The 21,475-nt window shown below is 36.9% G+C and overlaps 1 protein-coding gene and 1 long non-coding RNA gene across 2 annotated transcripts in view; one reads left to right on the top strand and one right to left on the bottom strand.

Annotated features, from left to right (window-relative positions):
* Positions 1-21,475, bottom strand: part of LOC134802917 (uncharacterized) — a 428,476-nt gene that overhangs the window by 80,645 nt on the left and 326,356 nt on the right. The gene's annotated exons all lie outside the window — the stretch shown is intronic.
* Positions 14,201-19,016, top strand: LOC134800115 (uncharacterized). Its single transcript, XM_063772592.1, has 3 exons — positions 14,201-14,858; positions 15,500-17,582; positions 18,984-19,016. The coding sequence occupies exons 1-3, from the start codon at positions 14,836-14,838 to the stop codon at positions 19,014-19,016; spliced, it is 2,139 nt and encodes a 712-aa protein (XP_063628662.1). The 5' UTR covers positions 14,201-14,835.

Genomic DNA, 21,475 nt, shown 5'->3' with positions numbered 1-21,475 from the left:
GAAATAATTGATGAAAATTTACCTTTATTAATTTCTTAAAGCTGACCACTGACTAACCAGTCCGCCTGACGATATCGGCCGGTCAGTTGTTCGGAACTGTCAAATTTTTGTTCTAACTGACAGGCCGATATCGTCCGGCGGCCTTGTAGTCAGGGGTCTGCTTTAGCGGCTGGGTAGAGGGCTAAAAGTGGTGTTTATTTTGAAACTTGATATAATCACTATAATCTACATACATGAAAAACTGCAACTTTTGTACCTACCGGTTCCACATTGATAATCAAATTTTTATTTTTTCTCATTCAACGACGCTCCACCCTAATGTTCGTACCGTTTTCTATGATTGTTGTGTAACCAATTTTCTCGTAGAATTGGTTTATTGACTATTTTTAAATATAACTATTATAGTGTCATTCAATCCTGTTTTTTGTACAGGAAAAGGTACAAGGTCAATGTGGATAAAACCGTCTATCAGGTAACACCACAAGACAAAAATGTGGGGGCCATTTTTTTACCATACTCATTGGCTAAGTGTACCAATCCTCATGTTGTGTAAGTACCTAAAGTGTGGGTATTTATATACCTACACTTTAGGTATACAAATAAATAGAGAAGCAATAAATAGAGAAGAGTAGGAAATAAATAGAGAAGCATGGCGGGAAACAACAAAAAAGGCCGTACAACGACTTCAATGACCACGAATGCTCTTACAAGAGTATCCGACTAAGAAGAAGAGAGACATTTTAGGTACACAATATGACTTATATATTGTATTACTATATAAATATATTTAAAATATACATTAATAATTATTTTTATTGACTAAGTAAATTATTTTTATTTATAACACTTAAATCGGCCGACGTTGACAAAATAGCCTGTTAATAACAAGTCAAACTTTGTAACGATTCTGCACTCTATCCACGGAAATGAAAATTCCAGTTCTTTATTATGAATTTTATATTACTATCATCTTTGCTGTAAGGGTGACATGCTCTTGTAAACGTCCATTGATTTGAATACTTAACAAAATTGAGCCAATTTGTTTAACCTATATACAATGGCCTTAAACAACAAGTTTATTTAACACTTTAAACTCTCGCGTTTTGTACACATATTTAATTACACAAACGGGTCTACCGCGATATAATTTCATTGTTTTTACCTTTAATTCCGACGTTTCAGCTGAGTTGCACCAGCTGTGGTCACGGAAAGACTGACGTCCCAACAAATGTCAACGGAGATATTAATAAAACACCACTAAACTACCCGAAATTAGTTTATAAAAATGTTCGGGGTAGACAAAGAAATTGCAGCTACCCGTTAAAGTTTAATGTTTATTGTCCACGGCACGACACGCAACACTCACAGTATCCGTACACTGGTCCGAAGATATATCCGCTGGTTTCAACATTTGAATCACTGGTCCCCAAGTAGACGATAATTTGTACCCGTCCTCACGATTGAAATTTTTAGGGTGTTTTTTAATTTCAATCGCCTCTCTCACGATCCGCGGATAATAGTGTCGCTCGTTGGAGAGGACTTTGGGTTTATGTAGCTCAATCCAGTGATTCGTTCCTGTTGTCAGCAAGTGCTCAGCTATTGCGGATTTGTTTACATGGCGATTTTTAACAGCTGCTATGTGTTCCTTCACCCTCTCTTGAACGCTGCGCTTAGTTTGGCCAATGTACGCACTTCCACAACTGCATTCTATCTTGTAGACACCCGGATTCTGATACGGAATGACATCCTTTGGGCTGCGTAAAAGACTTGCTACTTTAGATAACGGCGTGTATACAGTCTTAATGGAGAATTTCTTCAGTACTGATCCAACTTTGTCCGTTATCCCTTTCACATACGGCAAAAAGGCTGGTTGCCTACTAACCTCCGGATGTCTTTCTTTTTTCCTAGTCGTGCGTGGGATTTTCTGAAGTACCCATTTTTCTTTAGCACTTCCTGAACATGGGCTAACTCATTATCTATGTGTTCCGCGTCACATAAGTCTCGTGCTCTGTTAACCAGAGATGTGACCACGGATTGTAGATGCCTCGGATGATGGTGGGAAGATGCTTGTAGGTACCTGTCAGTGTGTGTGGGCTTCCTGTACACGGAGTGTGCCAGGGTTCCATCTGGTTTCACTCTTAACTTTACATCCAGAAAGGGTAAGGATCTATCGCACTCCATCTCAAATGTAAACTTTACCTTTGGGTGGATGGAGTTTAAATGGCCGACGAAATGCTCCACTGTGTCGGCGTTGCCCTTTAAAATGCAGAACACGTCATCTACATATCTCTTCCACATTGTAATTACAGACGGTCCGGAACGTAATGCCAACTCTTCAAAGTGTTCCATCCATATGTTGGCAATTACGGGGGCAACTGGACTGCCCATCGCCACTCCATCCACTTGCAGATAAAACTGCCCTTGGTAGAGGAAATAGTTTCCCTCTAGACAGTGCTCCAACAAAGTGACATACTCTTCTGGAAGTTCGTTATCTATAAGCTTCGTTTTGACAATGCCCAGACACTCTTTTAATGGAACATTGGTGAACAACGACTCCACATCGAAGCTCACCATTATCTCATCCGGTTCCAATTTCCTGGTCTTAACAATGTCAACAAAATGACGAGAGTCCTTTACGTAGGACGAAGTCTTCCCCACTAGCTTTTGCAGTACACCCGCAACATGTTTCGCTAAGTGGTATGAGGGCGAACCAATCTGACTAACAATCGGCCGTAAGGGTATGTTCGATTTGTGCACCTTCGGTAGTCCATACAATTTAGGTGGTTGGACAGCTTTTGGTCTGTGAAGATTGGTAAAATCGTCCTCAGTAAACAACTCCTCGTGATCTTTAATGAGCTTCCTCAGACGTGTGGTAACCCTAGCGGTAGGATTGTAGCTGACTGGTTTGTACACAGTCTTATCCGCAAGAAGCGCTTGAATCTTGCTGTCATAGTCTAGCCTATCCATAACCACAGTAGCATTACCCTTGTCGGCTTTTAAAACAAGTAAATCCTCGTTGTCCCGGAGGGTTCTTAACGCCTGACGCTCCGCTGTAGAAATGTTGCTTGAAGGCAGTCTGACCTTCCGTAGCAATACCGAAACATCTTGGCGCACAGTTTCCGCGTCATTAACCGGTAATTTATTACGGATTAACGCCTCCTCTTTAACGGGTAGCTGCAATTTCTTTGTCTACCCCGAACATTTTTATAAACTAATTTCGGATAGTTTAGTGGTGTTTTATTAATATCTCCGTTGACATTTGTTGGGACGTCAGTCTTTCCGTGACCACAGCTGGTGCAACTCAGCTGAAACGTCGGAATTAAAGGTAAAAACAATGAAATTATATCGCGGTAGACCCGTTTGTGTAATTAAATAAGTTTATTTAAACTGAAACAAGGAAAAAAACCTACATACAATTTCAAAATGGTGAAAAATAGAGATACCTACTGCTCCTAAAAATATGTAGGTATATTTTTCTAGACATCATTCTGAACCCAATGAGTTATTAGTTTATTACACATATTTGTAGGACTACTCCTATGCTAAAAGGTGAAAAATAAAGATAAATACTACTATTTATCTTTATTTTTCACCTTTTTTAAATTACCGAGCGCGAATAGTCTAGCTAAATATTTGGATTATTTTGGTTGAACATGACTTTTCAGTTATACTCCTCGTTAAGACCAACCAAGAGTGACAGAAATGGCATTATGACCTAAGTCGCCAGTTGGTATTGCGGCTACTATAGTCATGTATTTATTCGTTTTCTCTGTTACGGAGGAGAAAATCAACAAAATACACACAAAAACAGTTATTATATTTAACTAATGTACTACATACGTAATGTACGATAATATTTAACTTATATAACTAATGTACGAATTTGCATGCAGAAGATGCAGAAGATGCAGACTTGTTTCTTGTCATTAAAAAAAAACTCCCCGGTTTCAACCTGGAGGTTTTAAAATAAAACTCGAGCAAAGCTTGACTTGTTGTTCCTAGCCAGATTTATTGGACATTATATTTTTAAAACTCAATGACCCGTTTTATTAAACCCGACTACGGCAAATCCACAAAGGATCATGAGTGTGAAGGGTTTATGTAAGTATGGGTACCTATTTTAACACACTATCTGATTCTATCTCCTAAAACCTAGGAAGCTCACAAAAACTATAGTAATTGAGCTTATTGAATTTAGCCTTTGAAAGCGATATGGAAAGTTGGACAAAATTCTGTTTCCCAGCCATTAGTGAAGAACGACCAATTAAACTTTAACTCGGCTGAATGAAACGTAAACTGAATAGCGAATCAGTCACAGTAGGTCAGGAGCAGCTCTTGAACTTTGAAGGGTGCTAACAGGGGCTCTCGAACTAAATTTACACTATGCGTGAATCTACCTTACCTTTGAAAGTATTTTTTAATAACAGGAATGGCATTCCCATTTATTGGACTGGACGATAATTTGGACATAGTCGTGATGGATTTCCTAAAATAAAATATAAAATGCAACTTATAAAAATATAAAAAGCTTTTAAGTACAACCTAAAACAGTATTTACTCGCAACCCAACAAAGTTTATAACCAGTTATAACTAAGCGGACATATTCCAAAACAAAAAAACATATTTGTGAACTATGACTACTACGAGAAATAAATGTGGTCTCTCTCTCTCTCTCTCTCTCCTTCTTTCTTACTCGTGTTCTGTCTTGTTCTGTTTCTATCTGTTTCTGTATTAGTTTTAAGTTTTAGTTTTAATTTTGGGTGCCCTGAAAACCAGCGCCGTGTCTTACAGACACTGCTTATGCTGAGCGGCATCCTATTTGGTGTACGTTTTTTTGTACTTATTTAATTTGCTGTACCTAATGTATGATTTTATGCCAAATAAATATTTTCTATTTCTATTCTATTTCTATTTCTATAAATGATAAAGATGTCCGACGCGACGCCACGTGGCTTATCTTGGATTGGTATAACTAACTGGTTATGAGTTAGCTATGAACATGCTCAAACTTATAACCAGTTATTACAATCCGAATAAACCACCAGGACAATTTGATTAAAAGTAAAATTAAATAATTAATACCTACTTAAAATAAACATTACACGAGTCACTAACATGAAGCACACCGTACACCTAATTGCTTTTACCAAATTATAAACTGATTTAGGCGGAGTAGGTCACTTTCGAATTAGGTCACGTTCTGAGAACGTCACCTTCTGAGTTTGTCATATTCTGAGTTTGTCACTGCACGTTGCATAAGTTCCTTGTCTCTTCTGTCCTTCTGTACTTCTATATCAACGGCAACTCAAATTTCAGCAACCCAACCGGATGGCGGAAACATAACTGACTCAAGTAACAGTTAGTAGTTAATTTGGTATCTTATCTACCGGCTCACTTTGCAGTCGAGAACGCACGGATCATTTTAAAGTTTCTGCTACCGCCCTAGTCTCTGAAACTACGAATTACCATATTTCACCCCGACTTTGAATTATATTCACATATAAATTGACGTATGACTTATGAAAATGGACTTAGTTTTTCAAAATGTATATTATAAAGTCATTTTGATTTAGCAGTGTTTATGTGTTACGTGCTACGTAGTAGCGCTGCCGCTGCTCTGTAGTAAAACCTTTTTTATATATTTCGTGACTACGAACATTTCCTTTTAAGGTTTTTTTGGAGTCTTGCTAATAATAGTAGAGTTTCCGTGCGATTTTTCTTCATGGCATTTTTTTTGATTAAAATATGTAAACGTTCAATAGGTACACTTTTGCGTTAACAGTCTTAAGGAACTGGTTTGATTTTTTGCCTAATTGTTTGTACGAATATCTAGGTTTTATGTGCTTGACCCATGTGCAATATTAAGTATTGCGTATTTATTAAGCAGGTATTTACTTACCTGCCTGTCTAGTGTGTCTAGATAAAATAAGTAAACATACCGCTGCTAGCGTAATTACAAGCGTTGCATGGAGTTGATTAGAATCAAATTTGATTGAACAATAAAGATTTATTTATTATTATAGTTTATATTCTTAGCAAGCAAACATTCAAAAAGCTTACGTCACTTAATTTAGCTTTGTATGTAGAAGTAACTTTCCGATGTTATACATAATAACACCAAAGTTGGACTCGCGGTATACATAGATTCACAATCTCAAACTATGGTCGACTGAGATTTAATTACGCAAGCCGGATGTGGTCGCGACACAGGGGACGGATGCCTTTGTTCTGGACCCCTGCGAAGACACCATCTAAAGAAAGTACACTCTAAAGTAAGCAGCGCAGCGTTCGACTCTGGAGGTGACACTTCTCTGGGGTGCACTAGCACCGGTAATGAAACGGCAAGGAGAGCCCATACCACCCGACAGGTACTAGAGTTTCTCAAAACAAAATTGTGGTGAAAAAATAAATTATTTGTTTGCGCAAATAACGAAAAAAAGGGTATAGTTTTTCTTGTAATCCATTATCATAATGATGTTTTATAATCCCCGTAGGTGGTGTGAACAGCAGTATGTGTTCAGTGATATTAAAAAATATTATCATCCATCATTTCAGTTGTACTACATTCAAGATTCTTTATTAGAATCCGTCATTCTGTTCAAAATTCAATCTAAGCCCTCGCCGTAAATATATAATTTTGCTCCTTTGTGCATATACATGCATATGCAAGTGACATACTATACACATGTCATAATGTATGTAGAGGAGAGTTGGAAAAGGATGACTCACGCTGCCAGGCCGAGGCGTCCGACATGTCATTTGGCGCGATTCGGGAAATGAATTAGAGATTCACTAGATATTAAATAGTAAAGATATGTGACGTTCCACGGCAAAAGGTACCTTATGGCGGCTGGCGCTAATGCTATTATTAACGCCGCTCCAATATTCAGCCGGGGCAATGGTACCTTTTGCCGTGGAACGTCACATATCTTTACTATTTCATATCTAGTGAATCTCTAATTCATTTCCCGAATCGCGCCGATTGTCTATTACGGGTGATCGGTGATCACGTGGTGCTTTCCACAGAAAACGAAGCGTCAGTGCTTTGGCCTAAAAATTAGTCAATATATTTTAGCCAACTGTCGATTTAAATATGCAAATTTTAAACCTACTTAAAAAACAATCGTTCTTTTTATACATAAATAATCTCCATTAAAATTATTGTGAGGCAAAATTACGAAGAAATTAATTTTATGAGCCCGTCCTTCCTTTATTTATGTGAGAAACATGAGCTCATTAGCCTTTATTACAAGGGCTCCTAATGAGATTGTACTTTTAAAGAACAGGATATAAAAGAGTATGCATCGACATACCTTCTACCTAGTTAAAATTGACTTCAAACTTCAACTTTTATTTAGCAAATAAGCCACAAGGACACTTTTACACGTCAACATTGAATTTACATACAAGCAAAAATAATAATACCTAATACTTCAACAATTATAAAATACAACTAACGACAACTGACGAAATATAAAGTGAGCCGAACTTGTTCAAACTTGTTCGAGAGATCGGCTCACTTTACCTATACACGTTGTAACATGAGGAAACCGAATAATTTTAACAGCGTATTCCTGATCATATTTAGAGACAAAAATGTCCTATAAACTTTTTTGAAATTCGCCTAGTTTCAGAGTTAATACCAATTTAAAAAAAAAACAAGTTTTTATTGTTACATAGGTAGTGCAAAACGCCTTTTTGATGGCGATGTTGCTACTATGGGACGTAGTCTAAATATCCTTATTGATAGATGTCAAAAAGTGACAAGTAACACTTTGCAAAAACTAAATTTTACGAAAAAAAAGTGAAAATCCATTTTAAGTGACAATTTTACCAATAAAATTTACTTTTATGTACAAATACATTCAAATAATAGAAAAAAAAAAAAAAAAACAAATAAAAAATTTTTTTTTGGCTAAATTGACCTAAACTCATATTACATTTTTTCCTTCTTTTGACCTCAGAAATGCGTGGTTCAAATCTTTCGCATTCCTCGTGAACACCTTGTATTTCGTCAACCTTACTTATGTAGGTAGGTATTCAGAACTGTTCCCCGTATCTGGGGGCGAAAGTTATAGATTTCTTGATTTAACTACCTTTAAGAAACTAAGTGCCAGTTGCACCAACCACATTTGACAGAATGATCAACGTCCGTCTGTCAAATGTGGTGCAACTGGCCCTTAGTGTTATAAATGTCGAATGCTAAATTAAACATAAGCAAACGGTCCCAACGAGACTAATCTCTAAAATGTAAACTATAATTAAAATAGCATTATTATATGTGACGTTCCACGCCAAAAGGTACCTTATGGCGGCTGGCGCTTACGTCGCATAGCGCCGCAATAATATTGGAGCGGCGTTAATAATAGCGTAAGCGCCAACCGCTATAAGGTACCTTTACCCGTGGGACGTCACATATCATTAATTTCTACGTAAATACCAGAGTTATGAATTAGCAATTATTACACTCTTTGTGTTTTTAAAATTATTGTATATTTTTGAGAAAAAAAGAAATATACTTTATACGCAAGGTGATATTAAAGATGCACTTATAATATGAAATAATCTGTCACATTTAGCGAAGGAGAATATCTACATATACATATAATAAAGCTGAAGAGGGTCGAAAGTCTGTACATGGACGATATTCGAAAAAAAGTTGGCTGGGGATACTTAGAATCGATAACAGAACACGTTCCAACAGTTTTTAGAATTTTTGTCTGTTTGTCTGTTTATCTGTTTATCTGTCTGTCTGTCTGTTTATTTGAACGCGCATCACGTGAAAACGGCTGAACGGATTTTGATGCAAACTTTATTAATATGTCGAGAACATCCCCGGTCAGGTTATAGGCTATAAAAATTCAACCCCTAAAAGGGGGGTAGCCACAACACTCGATTGACTAAAGTTTGCCCCTGAATCTTATGGCGCTACTTAGGAAGGAGGGGCAAACTTTTTTCAAACATGTGCTACCACTATAGAGTACCCTGGTAAACTAACAGATGGCGCTGAATTTAATACGTGTTGACATGAATAAGCCACCGAGGAAGGATTTTGCCAAATTAACTCTAAGTTTAGAAGACGGATATCAACAAATTTAATTGAATAATTATGTTGAATTAATAATACAACAAAATTAAACGACAGTAAATTAATTGCCCCTCATTGCACAGTGCCATCTTTTGGGGAACTGAGTAAACATTAAGTAATCAAGAAAACTAAAAATGAGTTTACATAGTTACGTAGTGGTAAAATAAACACACATATCAACACGCGTACAATTGCATAATTATTTAAAATTATTAATTTTTTCCGTCATGAATTATACCTAATCGTAATTATATCGCATCCATAACAAATCCATATTCATACGTATACAGCACTTAATAATGGCCACGAAGGTGGGTACTTTGAAAAAAGAATTTAACTTGACCTCTGTCATTTGCAGTGCCGGATTAACCCCTTTAAGCAAAATAAGCACTTGATTAGGGCACCAAGACCGTCTAGGGGGCACCAAAACCGTAGGAAAAAACGCGCAGGCTGCATCAGCATTGTAGTCGTCGTGGAGTAGGTACCTACATGAAACTTTTATACGTGTACAAGTACCCATCTAATAACGAAGGGTCGTAGGGTTCAAGTAAGAGAGTACGTAAGAACATCTCCAACGTAGGCTTTCGATTTGACCTTACGCGGAGGCCCTTAAAGTCATGGAAAAATATCTTGCTTTCGGGCCAGCCGATTTTTTCGACATAGGTTACCGATTTAATAGCGAAATTTGCTCTCTTGCACGCCAGATTTGTCGGCCAAGCCGAGTTGCTCCTTAGCCGCGATCCTGAGACCTAACTGTCAAAGTGTTATAAGGGGCCCCGTGCAAGCCGAAAACTAAAAGCATCCTATCAAGTAGCGCTTTCGAGTGAAGCCGAAGAGCGAGCAGTAGAAGAGTCGTGATTACATGCATAGATTCGATTTCAAGCCACTCTTTTGCAGTTCGGCGTTAGGTCTTATGCGAGGCCTTCTGCCTTACGGCAAAGTTGATCTTCTGCCTTAATTACACTTGGGCGTGGATTCAAATCCAAGCTTTCCTCTTTCGCAGCTGGGCCTTCTGCCTTGCTCACGCTTCGCCAATTCAATTCACTTGGTCAATTCCAAGCTCTGCTTTCTTGCATCTTTTCACCTCTCTTGCATCAAACAACCTCGCTGAGACCCTTAAATATCGAGCCCTATGCGAAGCTAGGCTGATAAAAAACTGTCCCATCCCTTCTCTGTATGAAATCCTGGATTCGCGCCTGGTTGGGACGAAAAGTAAAAATGTACAACTGTCTATCAATTTGCGTTTTTTATATCGAAAAATTTTCGCGCTCGCTTCGCTCGCGTTTTCAATAACTTTCTAAGATATAAAGGTGACATTCGGGTGGCGACTGCAGCAGCATTATTCTGTTGCAACGTTACTGCTGCACCACTGTCAATTTTCGTGACAAAATGATGTGACCGATTTCCATAATAAAAGTAAAAATGTACAACTGTCTATCAAATTGTGTGTTTTATATCGAAAAAATTTCGCGCTCGCTTCGCTCGCGTTTTCAATGACTTTCTAAGATATGGCAAAAGTGACATTCGGGTGGCGACTGCAGCAGCATTACTCTGTTGCTACGTTACTGCTGCAGCACTGTCAATTTTCGTGATAAAATTATGTGACTGATTTCCATACTAAAAGTAAAAATGAACTGTCTATCAAATTGCGTTTTTATAACGAAAAATGTTCGCGCTCGAATCGCTCGCGTTTTCAATAACATTCTAATACATGATAAAGGTGACATTCGGGTGGCGACTGCAGCAGCATTAGGTACTCTGTTGCAACGTTACTGCTGCGACACTGACAATTTTCGTGATAAAATGATGTGACTGATTTCCATTCTCAGCTGTAATGCGGCAATGAACGTCAGTCAATTTACCAAAAAAATGCAATGTAATCTTGATGACCCTAGGGAGAGGGGGCACCATGGTCTAGAAATGCTTAGGGCATTAAAATATCTTAATCCGGCACTGGTCGTTTACGGAGTCTAACGATTTGGGACTCGCATTTTATAGGCATTTCCATGCCTTCCCGAAAAAAATCGAATCATTCGCGAAAGTCTCGCAACGCATTGAGGTTACAAGGGGCACGTGGTCTTCCTCAGGAGTCTGAAGAAGACCACGGTGAGTGGCGCTCTAGCCAGGCAGGCCGCTTCGCCTTCGCTTGCGCGCGTATACCTTACTGTATCGACCGATATACACCTACTACTGTATCGTTTAAATCACGTGTAAAATTTTAATAAGGGCGAAAAAACTATTGATTTTGGAGTGTAGTTTTATTGACCGAAGCGAAGCGAAGGTCTACGTTTTGACTCGGGCATTTTGCTTTCGTATGTCCGGATGTTCTCCTCTACAGGTCGCAATTCTTAACCGATTCTCGTGAAATTTTGTGACCGAATTTTATGACTAAATAAAATTTTTTTGTCAATCCGGTTTTTGGAAATTTTTAAAAATGGCGGAGTCGTGATACCTGGCGCCTAAACAAATAGTCGTATCGATATCATAAGAGTTTTTTCTTTTTGATATATGTTTATAGATTAAATGGCCAAAAATTCAGAAAATTTGTATCTCTGGTTTCGGCGGTATTTAGATATTTAGTTTTTACTTGAGAATGAGTAGCTAAATTTCGTCAGCTTTAGTAAGAACTATCATGGCGCATTTTGCAAACGTTCGCTTTTTTGTTTGCATCGGGAGGTCCCTGGTTCCATCCCCAGTAATTGTATGCTGCTACATAACTTTTTGTATTTTTTTATACTTAAATTTCGTATCAATTGTTGTTTTTTATTTTATTTTGAAAAAATGAAAAAAGTCGTATTTTTTATTTATCAAGCGCGGGCTAAGCGCATTCGTTTATTTTTTGCAAGAGATGATGGCTTTTTGCGCTTTAAAGAAAATTTGATTCTTGAATATACGGCGCTATACCTTTGGCCTATGCTCGTCTAGATGGCGACACCATTTTATATTTAACAATTTTTACTCATATCAGTAAAAGAACATGGGTCAAAATCATATGGCGTTCTAAAAATAAAAAAAAACATTTATCCATGGTTGCCTGCGTGTTGGGCACCCTCCCGAGGGCACCAAATTTTGATAGGTATTTTTAATTTTTAGTTTTAGTTAATTTAATTGTAGTTAGTTTTAATTTTATATTCGTGTTTATGTCTTTTAGTAATTTATATTAATAAATTCCTATTTTAAATTCTTCATAAATAGGCATTTATCCATACATATATACATTTATTGATTTTTTTTTTCATTTTCATTTTAATCCTGTATCGAAAGATGGCAGTAAATTTACTGTGACTACAAAATTTAGTATGACAATAACCCTCTACTACATATAGGGACCGTGCGCGTTGGAGGGCCTGCCATCTTGTGGCCTGAATCGGAAATATATGTGCACATGTACATTGCCAAAGCAAGTGCTACCATCTACCGTTCTCGTAAGTACGTTTCCTTGTGCATAGTAGGTTCTGCCATCTCGTGGGCTACATCGGAATCATAAACTACATATCTACGCTTCGCGCCAAAGATCTGACGGCTCCTGTGCTGCCCCCTATACACTTTATTCTCTTTAGATTAGATATTTAAATTCTTACTCGAGAATAAGTAACCAAATTTCGTCAGCTCATCTAAATGCTATCATAGCGCAGTTGGAAAGACGCTTACAAGCAAGGATATGGGATAGGTACCCGGTTCGATTCCCAGTAAATGCAATTTTTTTTATTTATTTTTTGCACTTAAACATCGTATTGCTGATTGATCAAGCGAGCGCGAAGCGCGAGGTAAGCGTATTCGTTTGAGTTTTTGTTTGAAAATTTTTTTAGCGATTTTAGTTCAAGGGCATGGCTGTTCCAGGAGTCAATTTCCACTTACGTTTATAGCATGGGCGGTCACCATCGGAGGGGTTAACATTGCCTAGGGTAGTGGTCGACCTTGGGCTCAGGGAACTAGCTGTAGGTTGCTCGTACGTTGCGCTTTCCCGGGCTCAAAGTCTAACTAACAATAATGTTAGTTAGACTTTGAGCCTTTTAATTTGGATCGCCTCGCTAAAATGGCCCATAATTTCCGCAAATCATTTTTTCTTCGAGGCAATTACTCCGTTTTCATTTTTTCCCAGTGGAATTTCTTCGCTTTATTTAATTTTTCGTGTACATTTTTTCATAAACTAAATTTTCCTTTTCTCAATTTATTCCCTTTTCTTTTTAATCCCAGTAGTTTTTTTTTCACTAACTAAATATTCTCTATCTCCATATTTTCTCTTTTTTTTAATGCTAGTGGTAAAAATAACCAGGTTTTTTTCAAATAGGTAGGTTAGGGTTATTTTTTTTGATGACCCTAAAAACGAAACTGCTCCCAGAGATAGGTAGGTTAGGGTTATTTTTTTTTTTTGATGACTCTAAAAACGAAACTGCTCCCAGAGATAGGTAGGTTAGGGTTATTTTTTTTTGATGACCCTAAAAACGAATCTGCTCCCAGATATAGGTAGGTTAGAGTTATTGGTTGACAGCGTTTGGTTTTTTACTTGTAGTTTTGTAGATTATGTTTTAATTTTAGTGTTTTTGATATTTGTTGTATGTGAAATACCTACAAGTAACAAATATAATTACTACACTATTAACATACAGTAACAAGAAAATATTATCCTAGATATTTAAAAGAACGAAAACTATAAGGAAAAGATTAATTTAAAAATATTAAAAATAGGCGATTGCGGAAGAAAACCATTGGGAAAATATGGGAACGGAGTAATTGCTACCGAGAATGAATGATTTCGGGAAATTATGGGCAACGCAAAATATGAGAACGGAGTAATTGCCTCGAAGAAAAAATGATTTTCGGAAATTATGAGCCACACTCGCGCACGAAGCTTCTTAGTTGCAGTTTACAGGTTAATTCAAAGGTAATGTTGGTTTCCTAACATAAGTAGAGTTAGACCAAGAAAAGTCTGCAGAGATTTTGACACTGGCACAAATAACATTGGAACTGCGTGTGCTGTCGAAATCTCTGCAGACTTTTCTTGGTCTAACTCTATCCACTTTTCTATACAATTAGTATGGCGACGTGTATACTGCCGTCCTCAAGCTAAAAGGCCGTTAAAGGCTCTTACGACGTTTTTGAGTTAATATCACAGCGCGATACAGTAAACAATTCTCTATCTACCTATCTAGGTGTCATAGCTCTATGTGAAAAAACCGCGAAGTTACGGCCGTCCCGCGAGCGGCTAAATACACCATTTTGCCACTTTTACCAGCAAAAAGGCAGTTTTTAATTAGAAAATTCACTAAAAGGCTGTTAAAGGCCAATAACTGCTTCTTACTATTTGACATCGGGTATTTAGTACAACTCTTAAAAACAGTTATTGCAACTTCCACGACTAAAAGGTGGCTACTGTACTTTAACTGCTCCCTAGCGTAACAAATATTACGGCCAAATGATGATTACTCCCAAACTAAATAGCAGCTAAGCTATAAATACACAATTAAAAAGCCGTTAAAGTCGCTTAGCCGCCTTGTCGTTAGTATAGGCGTAAAAGGTATACATGCAAATGCATCGGTTTAAGGCCGTCACGGCTTTTTAATTTGGCAATGATAGAACAAAATAGTAGACAGTTCCAGAAATATATCGCGGTAACTAGGTATTCCATATCAATAAGGCGGTTACTTGATCCTCGCTCGAAGCAACGAAATCAGTTGCGCGGGCGCTCCCGTCGAGTGAGGGTGTGGCACGTGAAGACCGGGCGCAGTTTCCCGCCAATTCCAGTATGCAGCCGCGCAAACTCACGAGGTAAAGTATTTTTACGTATTCATTTGGGATAAGTATTATGTACCTACCGTTTAACGACCTTCTTATAGATAGTTTAACACCTGTTTTGGCGCGTTATTTCTTTAGTCAAGTTTAGTACTCTACTCAATGTACATTTTACTTCATCATTTTCAATTGGGAACTAATTTGATGTGTAGGTATATCTTGTGAAGATATGTTTAATAGCATTGTATGTACTATGAAGCTTGCCTGGTGATGGAGAGACAAAACAATCATGAGAACTCATAAAACAATCTTTAAATTGTCTGTCTGCCTGTAGTGTGTTGCATAAGTTGTATTAATAGTATAATCGGAAACATAATCTTACTTTTTTGACCAAAACGTTTTTATGGACGTCTTCTCACAGTTAAGTACACTTCACATACCTACGCGTAGGGCGCGGGTGCGTGTTCAACTACACACTTATGTAGGTACTTAGACTGACCCGAACCGCACGCGCTGTATATTTACGTTTAGATTCTTGTAATATAAGACAGCACAGAATAAGGTTGTTTGTAACTATGAGGTTGGCTTAATGCATACTATTATTAGCTACAAAAAAACTACTTTTTTAGGATAAGGTAGGCACCTAGAACTTATAGAAATATGTTTAATTGCTCCAGGTATGAACCGAAGACCTCTCGGTTGAAAACCATTTTAGACAGATGTAGAAATCCATCAAACCAAAACAGTGAAGACATCCATCATTCGGTCGATTGTCATAACATCCAGTTGCCTGATCATTATGTGGAACCCACGTCATCACACGAAAAACCTGTGGAAAAAGGATTACCTAAACATTGTGTCCAAGAGATGGTAAATGAAGTCAATCGCAGGAATTATTCACTCACATCTGATATATTTAATAATTTTAACGAGTACGCTACCACACAATCTAAATCTTCTGTCTTTTTGTCGAATGCCGTAGATCTTCTCCAACAAGCGTTCCCAGCGACCAATACTGAAAAACAACTTGATTTAAGGTGTGATGAAGAGCTAAGCATAAGCAGCCGAAGTTCTTCATCGTCACACAGAGATGATGATTTTTCATCCGATGATTCCGTGCGCGACAAAAATTATATTCCAGAAACGAGTAGTAGTGATGATTCTGAAAATGAAATTGCGGCCCCAGTCTTGAATAAACATCCGAATAAGCACTCCCATATGTCTATGTTTAATACAACCAATATTATTAAGCGAAGAAATACCATTAACATAGAAATCATACCCGATACCCAAACTAATAAAATCGGTGAAAGAATTCTAAAACGAAGGAATACTACGGAGTTAAATTATATACCCACAATTAACAATAGCGAAGAGATTAGTATTGATTTATCTGGAGAAAATGGTCAAAGTTCACCTGCACCTAAGCGAAAAAAATACGATACAAGTCTAAGTGAAAGAAACGCCGACAAGAAAGAAGACAAGCGATTGGAATATCTGGTTAAGCCAGGGTGCGATTCAAAATGTCATAAAAAATGCACTACCTTATTGACAGATGAAGAGAGAGAGGATGTTAACGACAGTTACTGGAATTTAACATGGAAAGAAAGAAGATTATTCATACAAAATAATGTGCCTGTAGTTGTACCTAAGAGGCAAAAGACTGGACCAAATCTTCGAGCCCCAAGGAGAACGTTTTTCCTAAGAAAACATGATGATACAAAAGTGGCAGTTTGTAAAATATTTTTTTTGACTACACTCGGATTTAATAAAACGAATGACAAGGTTTTGTACAACTCTTTAGCTGATGACGATTTGACCGATTCACGTGGAAAACATACTAAGACATTAGCTTACGATAGAGAAATACTTCGTCAACACGTTGAATCGTTCCATCCTTTAGAACCACATTACCGAAGAGCGCATGCTCCTAACCGTAGATATTTGCCGAGCGACGTAACTATCACTTTTATGCATGACCACTTTTGCAAAAAATATCCTCAAGATCCCGTTTCCTACGAATTATATAGGCAGGTCGTGAAAGAAATGAATATATCTTTTACTAATTTAGGAAATGAAGAATGTGAGGTTTGCGAAAGCTACCAAATACACAAAAAAGAAAGTTCTCATAATATCGAGGAAAATATTCTAGATAACTGCGAGGACTGCACATCATTTGCGATTCATCATGACAAATATGTTGCAGCTAGAAAATTGTATGAAGAACACAAGACTGAACAAGACCCGGATAATATATATTTTAGTGCTGATTTGCAAAAGGTTATAATGCTTCCAAGATTGGACACATTTAAGAAAATAATATTCTGTTTACGTCTTGCTACATATAATCAAACCTTTGCACCATTGGGAAAAATAACATCTAGTATTAAACCTTACGCTGTTCTTTGGCACGACGCTATAGCTGGAAGAAAGCAAGAAGACATAATGAGTGCATTTTTTTCATTCTTTTTGCAATATCGTGACACCAAACATGTAAATATATGGCTTGATAACTGCAGTGCACAGAACAAGAACTGGCTTTTATATTCCATGCTAGTTCATATGGTTAATAGCGATTATATAGGCACGGAATCCATAACGTTGTACTACTTCGAACCTGGTCACACTTTCATGAGCTGTGACCAGTTTCATCATCAAGTCGAATTGTCCATGAAACACAAAGGCAAAATTTACGACTTTGCTGATTTTACGGAATCAGTGGGATCAGCGAACAAGGGAAAAGTAACAGTGAAATCCATGGTAATTGAAGATTTTATTAACGTGCCTAACTTTACTTCAGAGCGTAGAATTCAAAATTCGAATCCACGTGTTTACCTTCGTGATATTACACAAGCATGTTTTACTAGAGGGTGCTATGATTTATCATACAAAACTGAATTCAAAAATGATTACCAGCAACTCCGCTTTCTAAATGACAAATACTTGAAGAATCCAAGCGCTATTACTTTTCCCAAACGAGTCGATCCCAAAGGTACCGACGTTGGTAGAAAAAAGGAAATTATAAACAAATGCTCACAAGTAATACCTACACATAAGTTGAAATTTTGGCGCGATTTGCCAGAATCGCGGTAGTATGTCGCTATTAGTTTTAATGAACATATTATTTGAGTTAAGAACCTAATTACTTTATTTATCGGGCATGTATTACGCCTGTAGTATTCTCTACCTCACTATTCTTAAAAATCATGTAAGACTGATCACTGACTTATATGTTATATTTAATTTTTAAGTAGAAATAAAGTTGATTGATCTCCATAAGTACAAATACGAATTTGTTATCTACTTGTTTAAGTAATTGTGATCATTGTCATTAGTTGTGTAAGATTTGTGACTGACTATCTATACCTTTTCGTTAAAAACGATTATGGATAATTCTGTAAGATGATTAAAACATATTTAGCTGTATTAAAAAGTTATAGTAGTTATAGTACAATTACAAACAATATGGGTAAGCCATTTTACTATTAAAATAATTGCTCGTACTGAAGACTGAGGGGTGTTTTTAATTAGGAATTACATTAAACTGACGTAACTGTGATTTTAAGCATGTAAGAAGATCGCAAAGCGAATTAAATTAAGATGTGCTTACTCCTACGTTGTCCCACAGTAATATTATGATTAGCAGAGTTTATTACTAACTTGAACTTCAAATAAATATTATTTTGAGAATGATTGAACGCTAATTTCTTGGATTACATTTGATTTTTAGTATCTTATGTCTTTTATTTATTTTCTTCCTGCTCTGAATAAAGTAACTTCTTAAATTTGTTTATGGTAATTTGAAATGATTGTAAACTAAAAAGCAGTTATTACATTTTGTTCTGAAGATAGCTGCCTTTTTATCTAGCTGAATTCACAAAATCTTTTAAACGATACAATTACAAATGGTTTTGTTAAATTAAAAGGCGTTTAAACATTTTTAATCACCTTTTAGTCTTTGATGTATTAGATGAGTTGACTTATTATTCATACCTAAAAGGCGGTTAGATCTACTAGTCACCTTTTAGCTATGTTCTACTTTTTAACTTCATATGACTTGTACAACGTATTCAATTTTAGATAAAATTACAAAGTTAAAAGACCGCTAAATATACTTTAGCTGCCTTATAGTCGTTTAATTAGCGTAATTTTGTTAAACAGGTACAAACCAAGAACGGAAATTTAATGATTTAGAGCACTTTTTAAGAATTATTACTAAATTAAATTGACTTAAAAAATAGTACTAATTAAATACTATATTACAACGTTTAATGTATATGCTTATATCCTACTAATTTCAAGAAAAATGTTTTCGCGCGTTTTTTGCTCATTTCTCAAAATGGCACTGCTGCATTTTGCGGCCTTTTAGCTTGAGGACGGCAGTATACTTAAGGGGCATCGACCGTACACTGACATCGGGATGATATTTTTATCATGTTATTTAGAAGTCATCGTGCGTCTCGCTTGCGCCAATACATGTACGGACAAGAACGAGTGAAATGCACGATAACTAAATGACATCAGTTAGATAGATGTCTTTCTGATATCAGTGTAAGTTTGAATTGGCCTGTTAGCCAAAAATTGTTTCGTATGTCCATATGTTCTACTTTGGTTCTACTCTACAGGTCGCATATCTAAACCAATTCCCGAATTTTGTAAGCAATTGATAGTTAAGTTTTTATGGTCAAATTAGATTCTCTAAATTCTTCAAAACAACGGAACCATACATTTATTCAGTTTTAAACTCTGCTCGCGAGGTCTACAGCTCACAGAGCCACTAGTTTAGTTGTACCTAACTGTAAAATATTTTATCTGGACTACAGCCCTCTAGCATATCCATCTGTCAACTTTACTTCAAGTTCCGCCTCCAGGGAAGAGGGAGAGAAATTAGGATTAGAAATTAGCCGCTTACTGACACAGACCGAATTCCACGCGGGCGGAGCCGCGGGCACAGCTAGTTACAAATAAACTCATAAAATATGTAAGTAGGTACAGTCACCAGCAATAATATGTTACACAACATAGGCCGCAAAAATATCTGACACCATCTTATTTATAGAGCCTTAAGAGCGTGTCACATATATTTGCGGCCTTCGAAGAGTAACATGTTATTGCTGGTGACTGTACATATATCATATTTAAATTTTACGTACCTAACTTTAAACGTAAATAATTAAAGTTTTGCCTAATTTTCAAAGAGCAGGATATATTTTAAAATTTTAATATTTTAAAACAAATTTTAAACGACTGGCCTCTGCCAACATAATTTACCTATCTATTCTGTCTCTGGTTTTTTGGGGTGTGCAAAATACAGCGCGAGCCGTGTCAAGTCCGCATCATATTAATAACAAATCAGAATGCGACAAGTATAAGAACTAAAATTAATCGTACCTATTAAGGCAAAATTACAGCTCAACTGTTTAAGGATGACTCACGCTAGACCGGGCCGGCCCGGAGCTTCCGGCGCTTCGTTTTCTATGCAAAACACCACGTGATCACCGATCAGCCGTCATAGAAAATACGCCTCGGCCCGGCCCGGCCTTGGCTCGGTCTAACGTGAGTCATCCTTAAAGGTGACAGTCCATTTCCAACGACAGCTGCACTACTGTTGCGACGTTACTGTCATTCATTAGACAATGAATGACAGTGACAAAACTGTCATACATTTTACTATGGAAATTGACAATAACATCGACGTGTCGGAGCAGTAGTGCAGCTGCGGTCAGAAATGGAATGCTACCTTATTGCGACAGGTATAGCAACTAAAATTAATCATAACTATAAAGGCACCGCTCAACTGTTAGACGATGACAAAAATCTAGAAATAAACTGTATCAAGGTATAAACCTGAAGTTTTCCAAACTGTAATAAAGATAGTGTCGACTACAAAGCAAACGGGAAAGCTATGAATCAAGCTTTAAAGAGTCAAATAAACTCGACTCAACTGTTAGTCAGTGTTAACAGTTTGTGCAACTTTTTCGCTTTAATGGATACAAGTTTGGGAACTAGGATTGAGCCGTCTTCGTAGACGTTAATAAGAACGTTATATATTACCGCATTAAAATGCACAAGGGAACTGCATTTTATTCCAAGAAGTATCCCTATGCATTCCTAGAATCGTCGTAATAAACTGTAAATAAGTAAGTACCTGCTATTATTGCAGGGTGTCATATACTGGCATTTTAAATAGTAACACCTTATTATGTACCTACATGACAATGCAATATTCAATAAATGACTAGATGACTAGAATAGTAGAAGTAGAAGAACAAACTCTTCGTTGGTAAATTGTTATATTATTTTCTTAGGAGAGTTGAAAGTTAAAAATACTTTTGTTTTCTTATACCCACGGGTGACAAATAAACATGTGGATGCTTTCTACTTCAGCTGTGAACAATTTACTGTGTTGACAATACGTATTTATAAATTGACCTTTTCCTGTAGCCCGCAGCCAAAAAACCGAACAAAATAATAAATAGGTAAAATGCCAAGAAGGTTATTGTTATTGTGAAATAGACCGTAAAGGCTACACCCAGCTCCAACTTTTAGAGCTTCCCAATCGTTTTATTATTTTCAACAAAGAAAACTAAATATGGTTTATTTACCTATAGTAATATTATTTGTTTATCAATCTAACCTTTATTGTTGAAATG

The sequence above is a fragment of the Cydia splendana genome, chromosome 2, assembly GCF_910591565.1.
Source record: "Cydia splendana chromosome 2, ilCydSple1.2, whole genome shotgun sequence".
Taxonomy (NCBI): domain Eukaryota; kingdom Metazoa; phylum Arthropoda; class Insecta; order Lepidoptera; family Tortricidae; genus Cydia; species Cydia splendana.
Note: the sequence above shows the minus strand (reverse complement) of the source record. Positions and strands in the feature narration are given on the sequence as shown.

Excerpts from the sequence above, each read along its gene's own strand:
- LOC134800115 (XM_063772592.1), top strand. The coding sequence starts at position 14,836 with ATGCAGCCGCGCAAACTCACGAG. Across the intron at positions 14,859-15,499 it reads CAGCCGCGCAAACTCACGAG|GTATGAACCGAAGACCTCTC; the intron begins GTAAAGTATTTT and ends TAATTGCTCCAG. Across the intron at positions 17,583-18,983 it reads AAGTAACAGTGAAATCCATG|GTACAAACCAAGAACGGAAA; the intron begins GTAATTGAAGAT and ends TTTGTTAAACAG.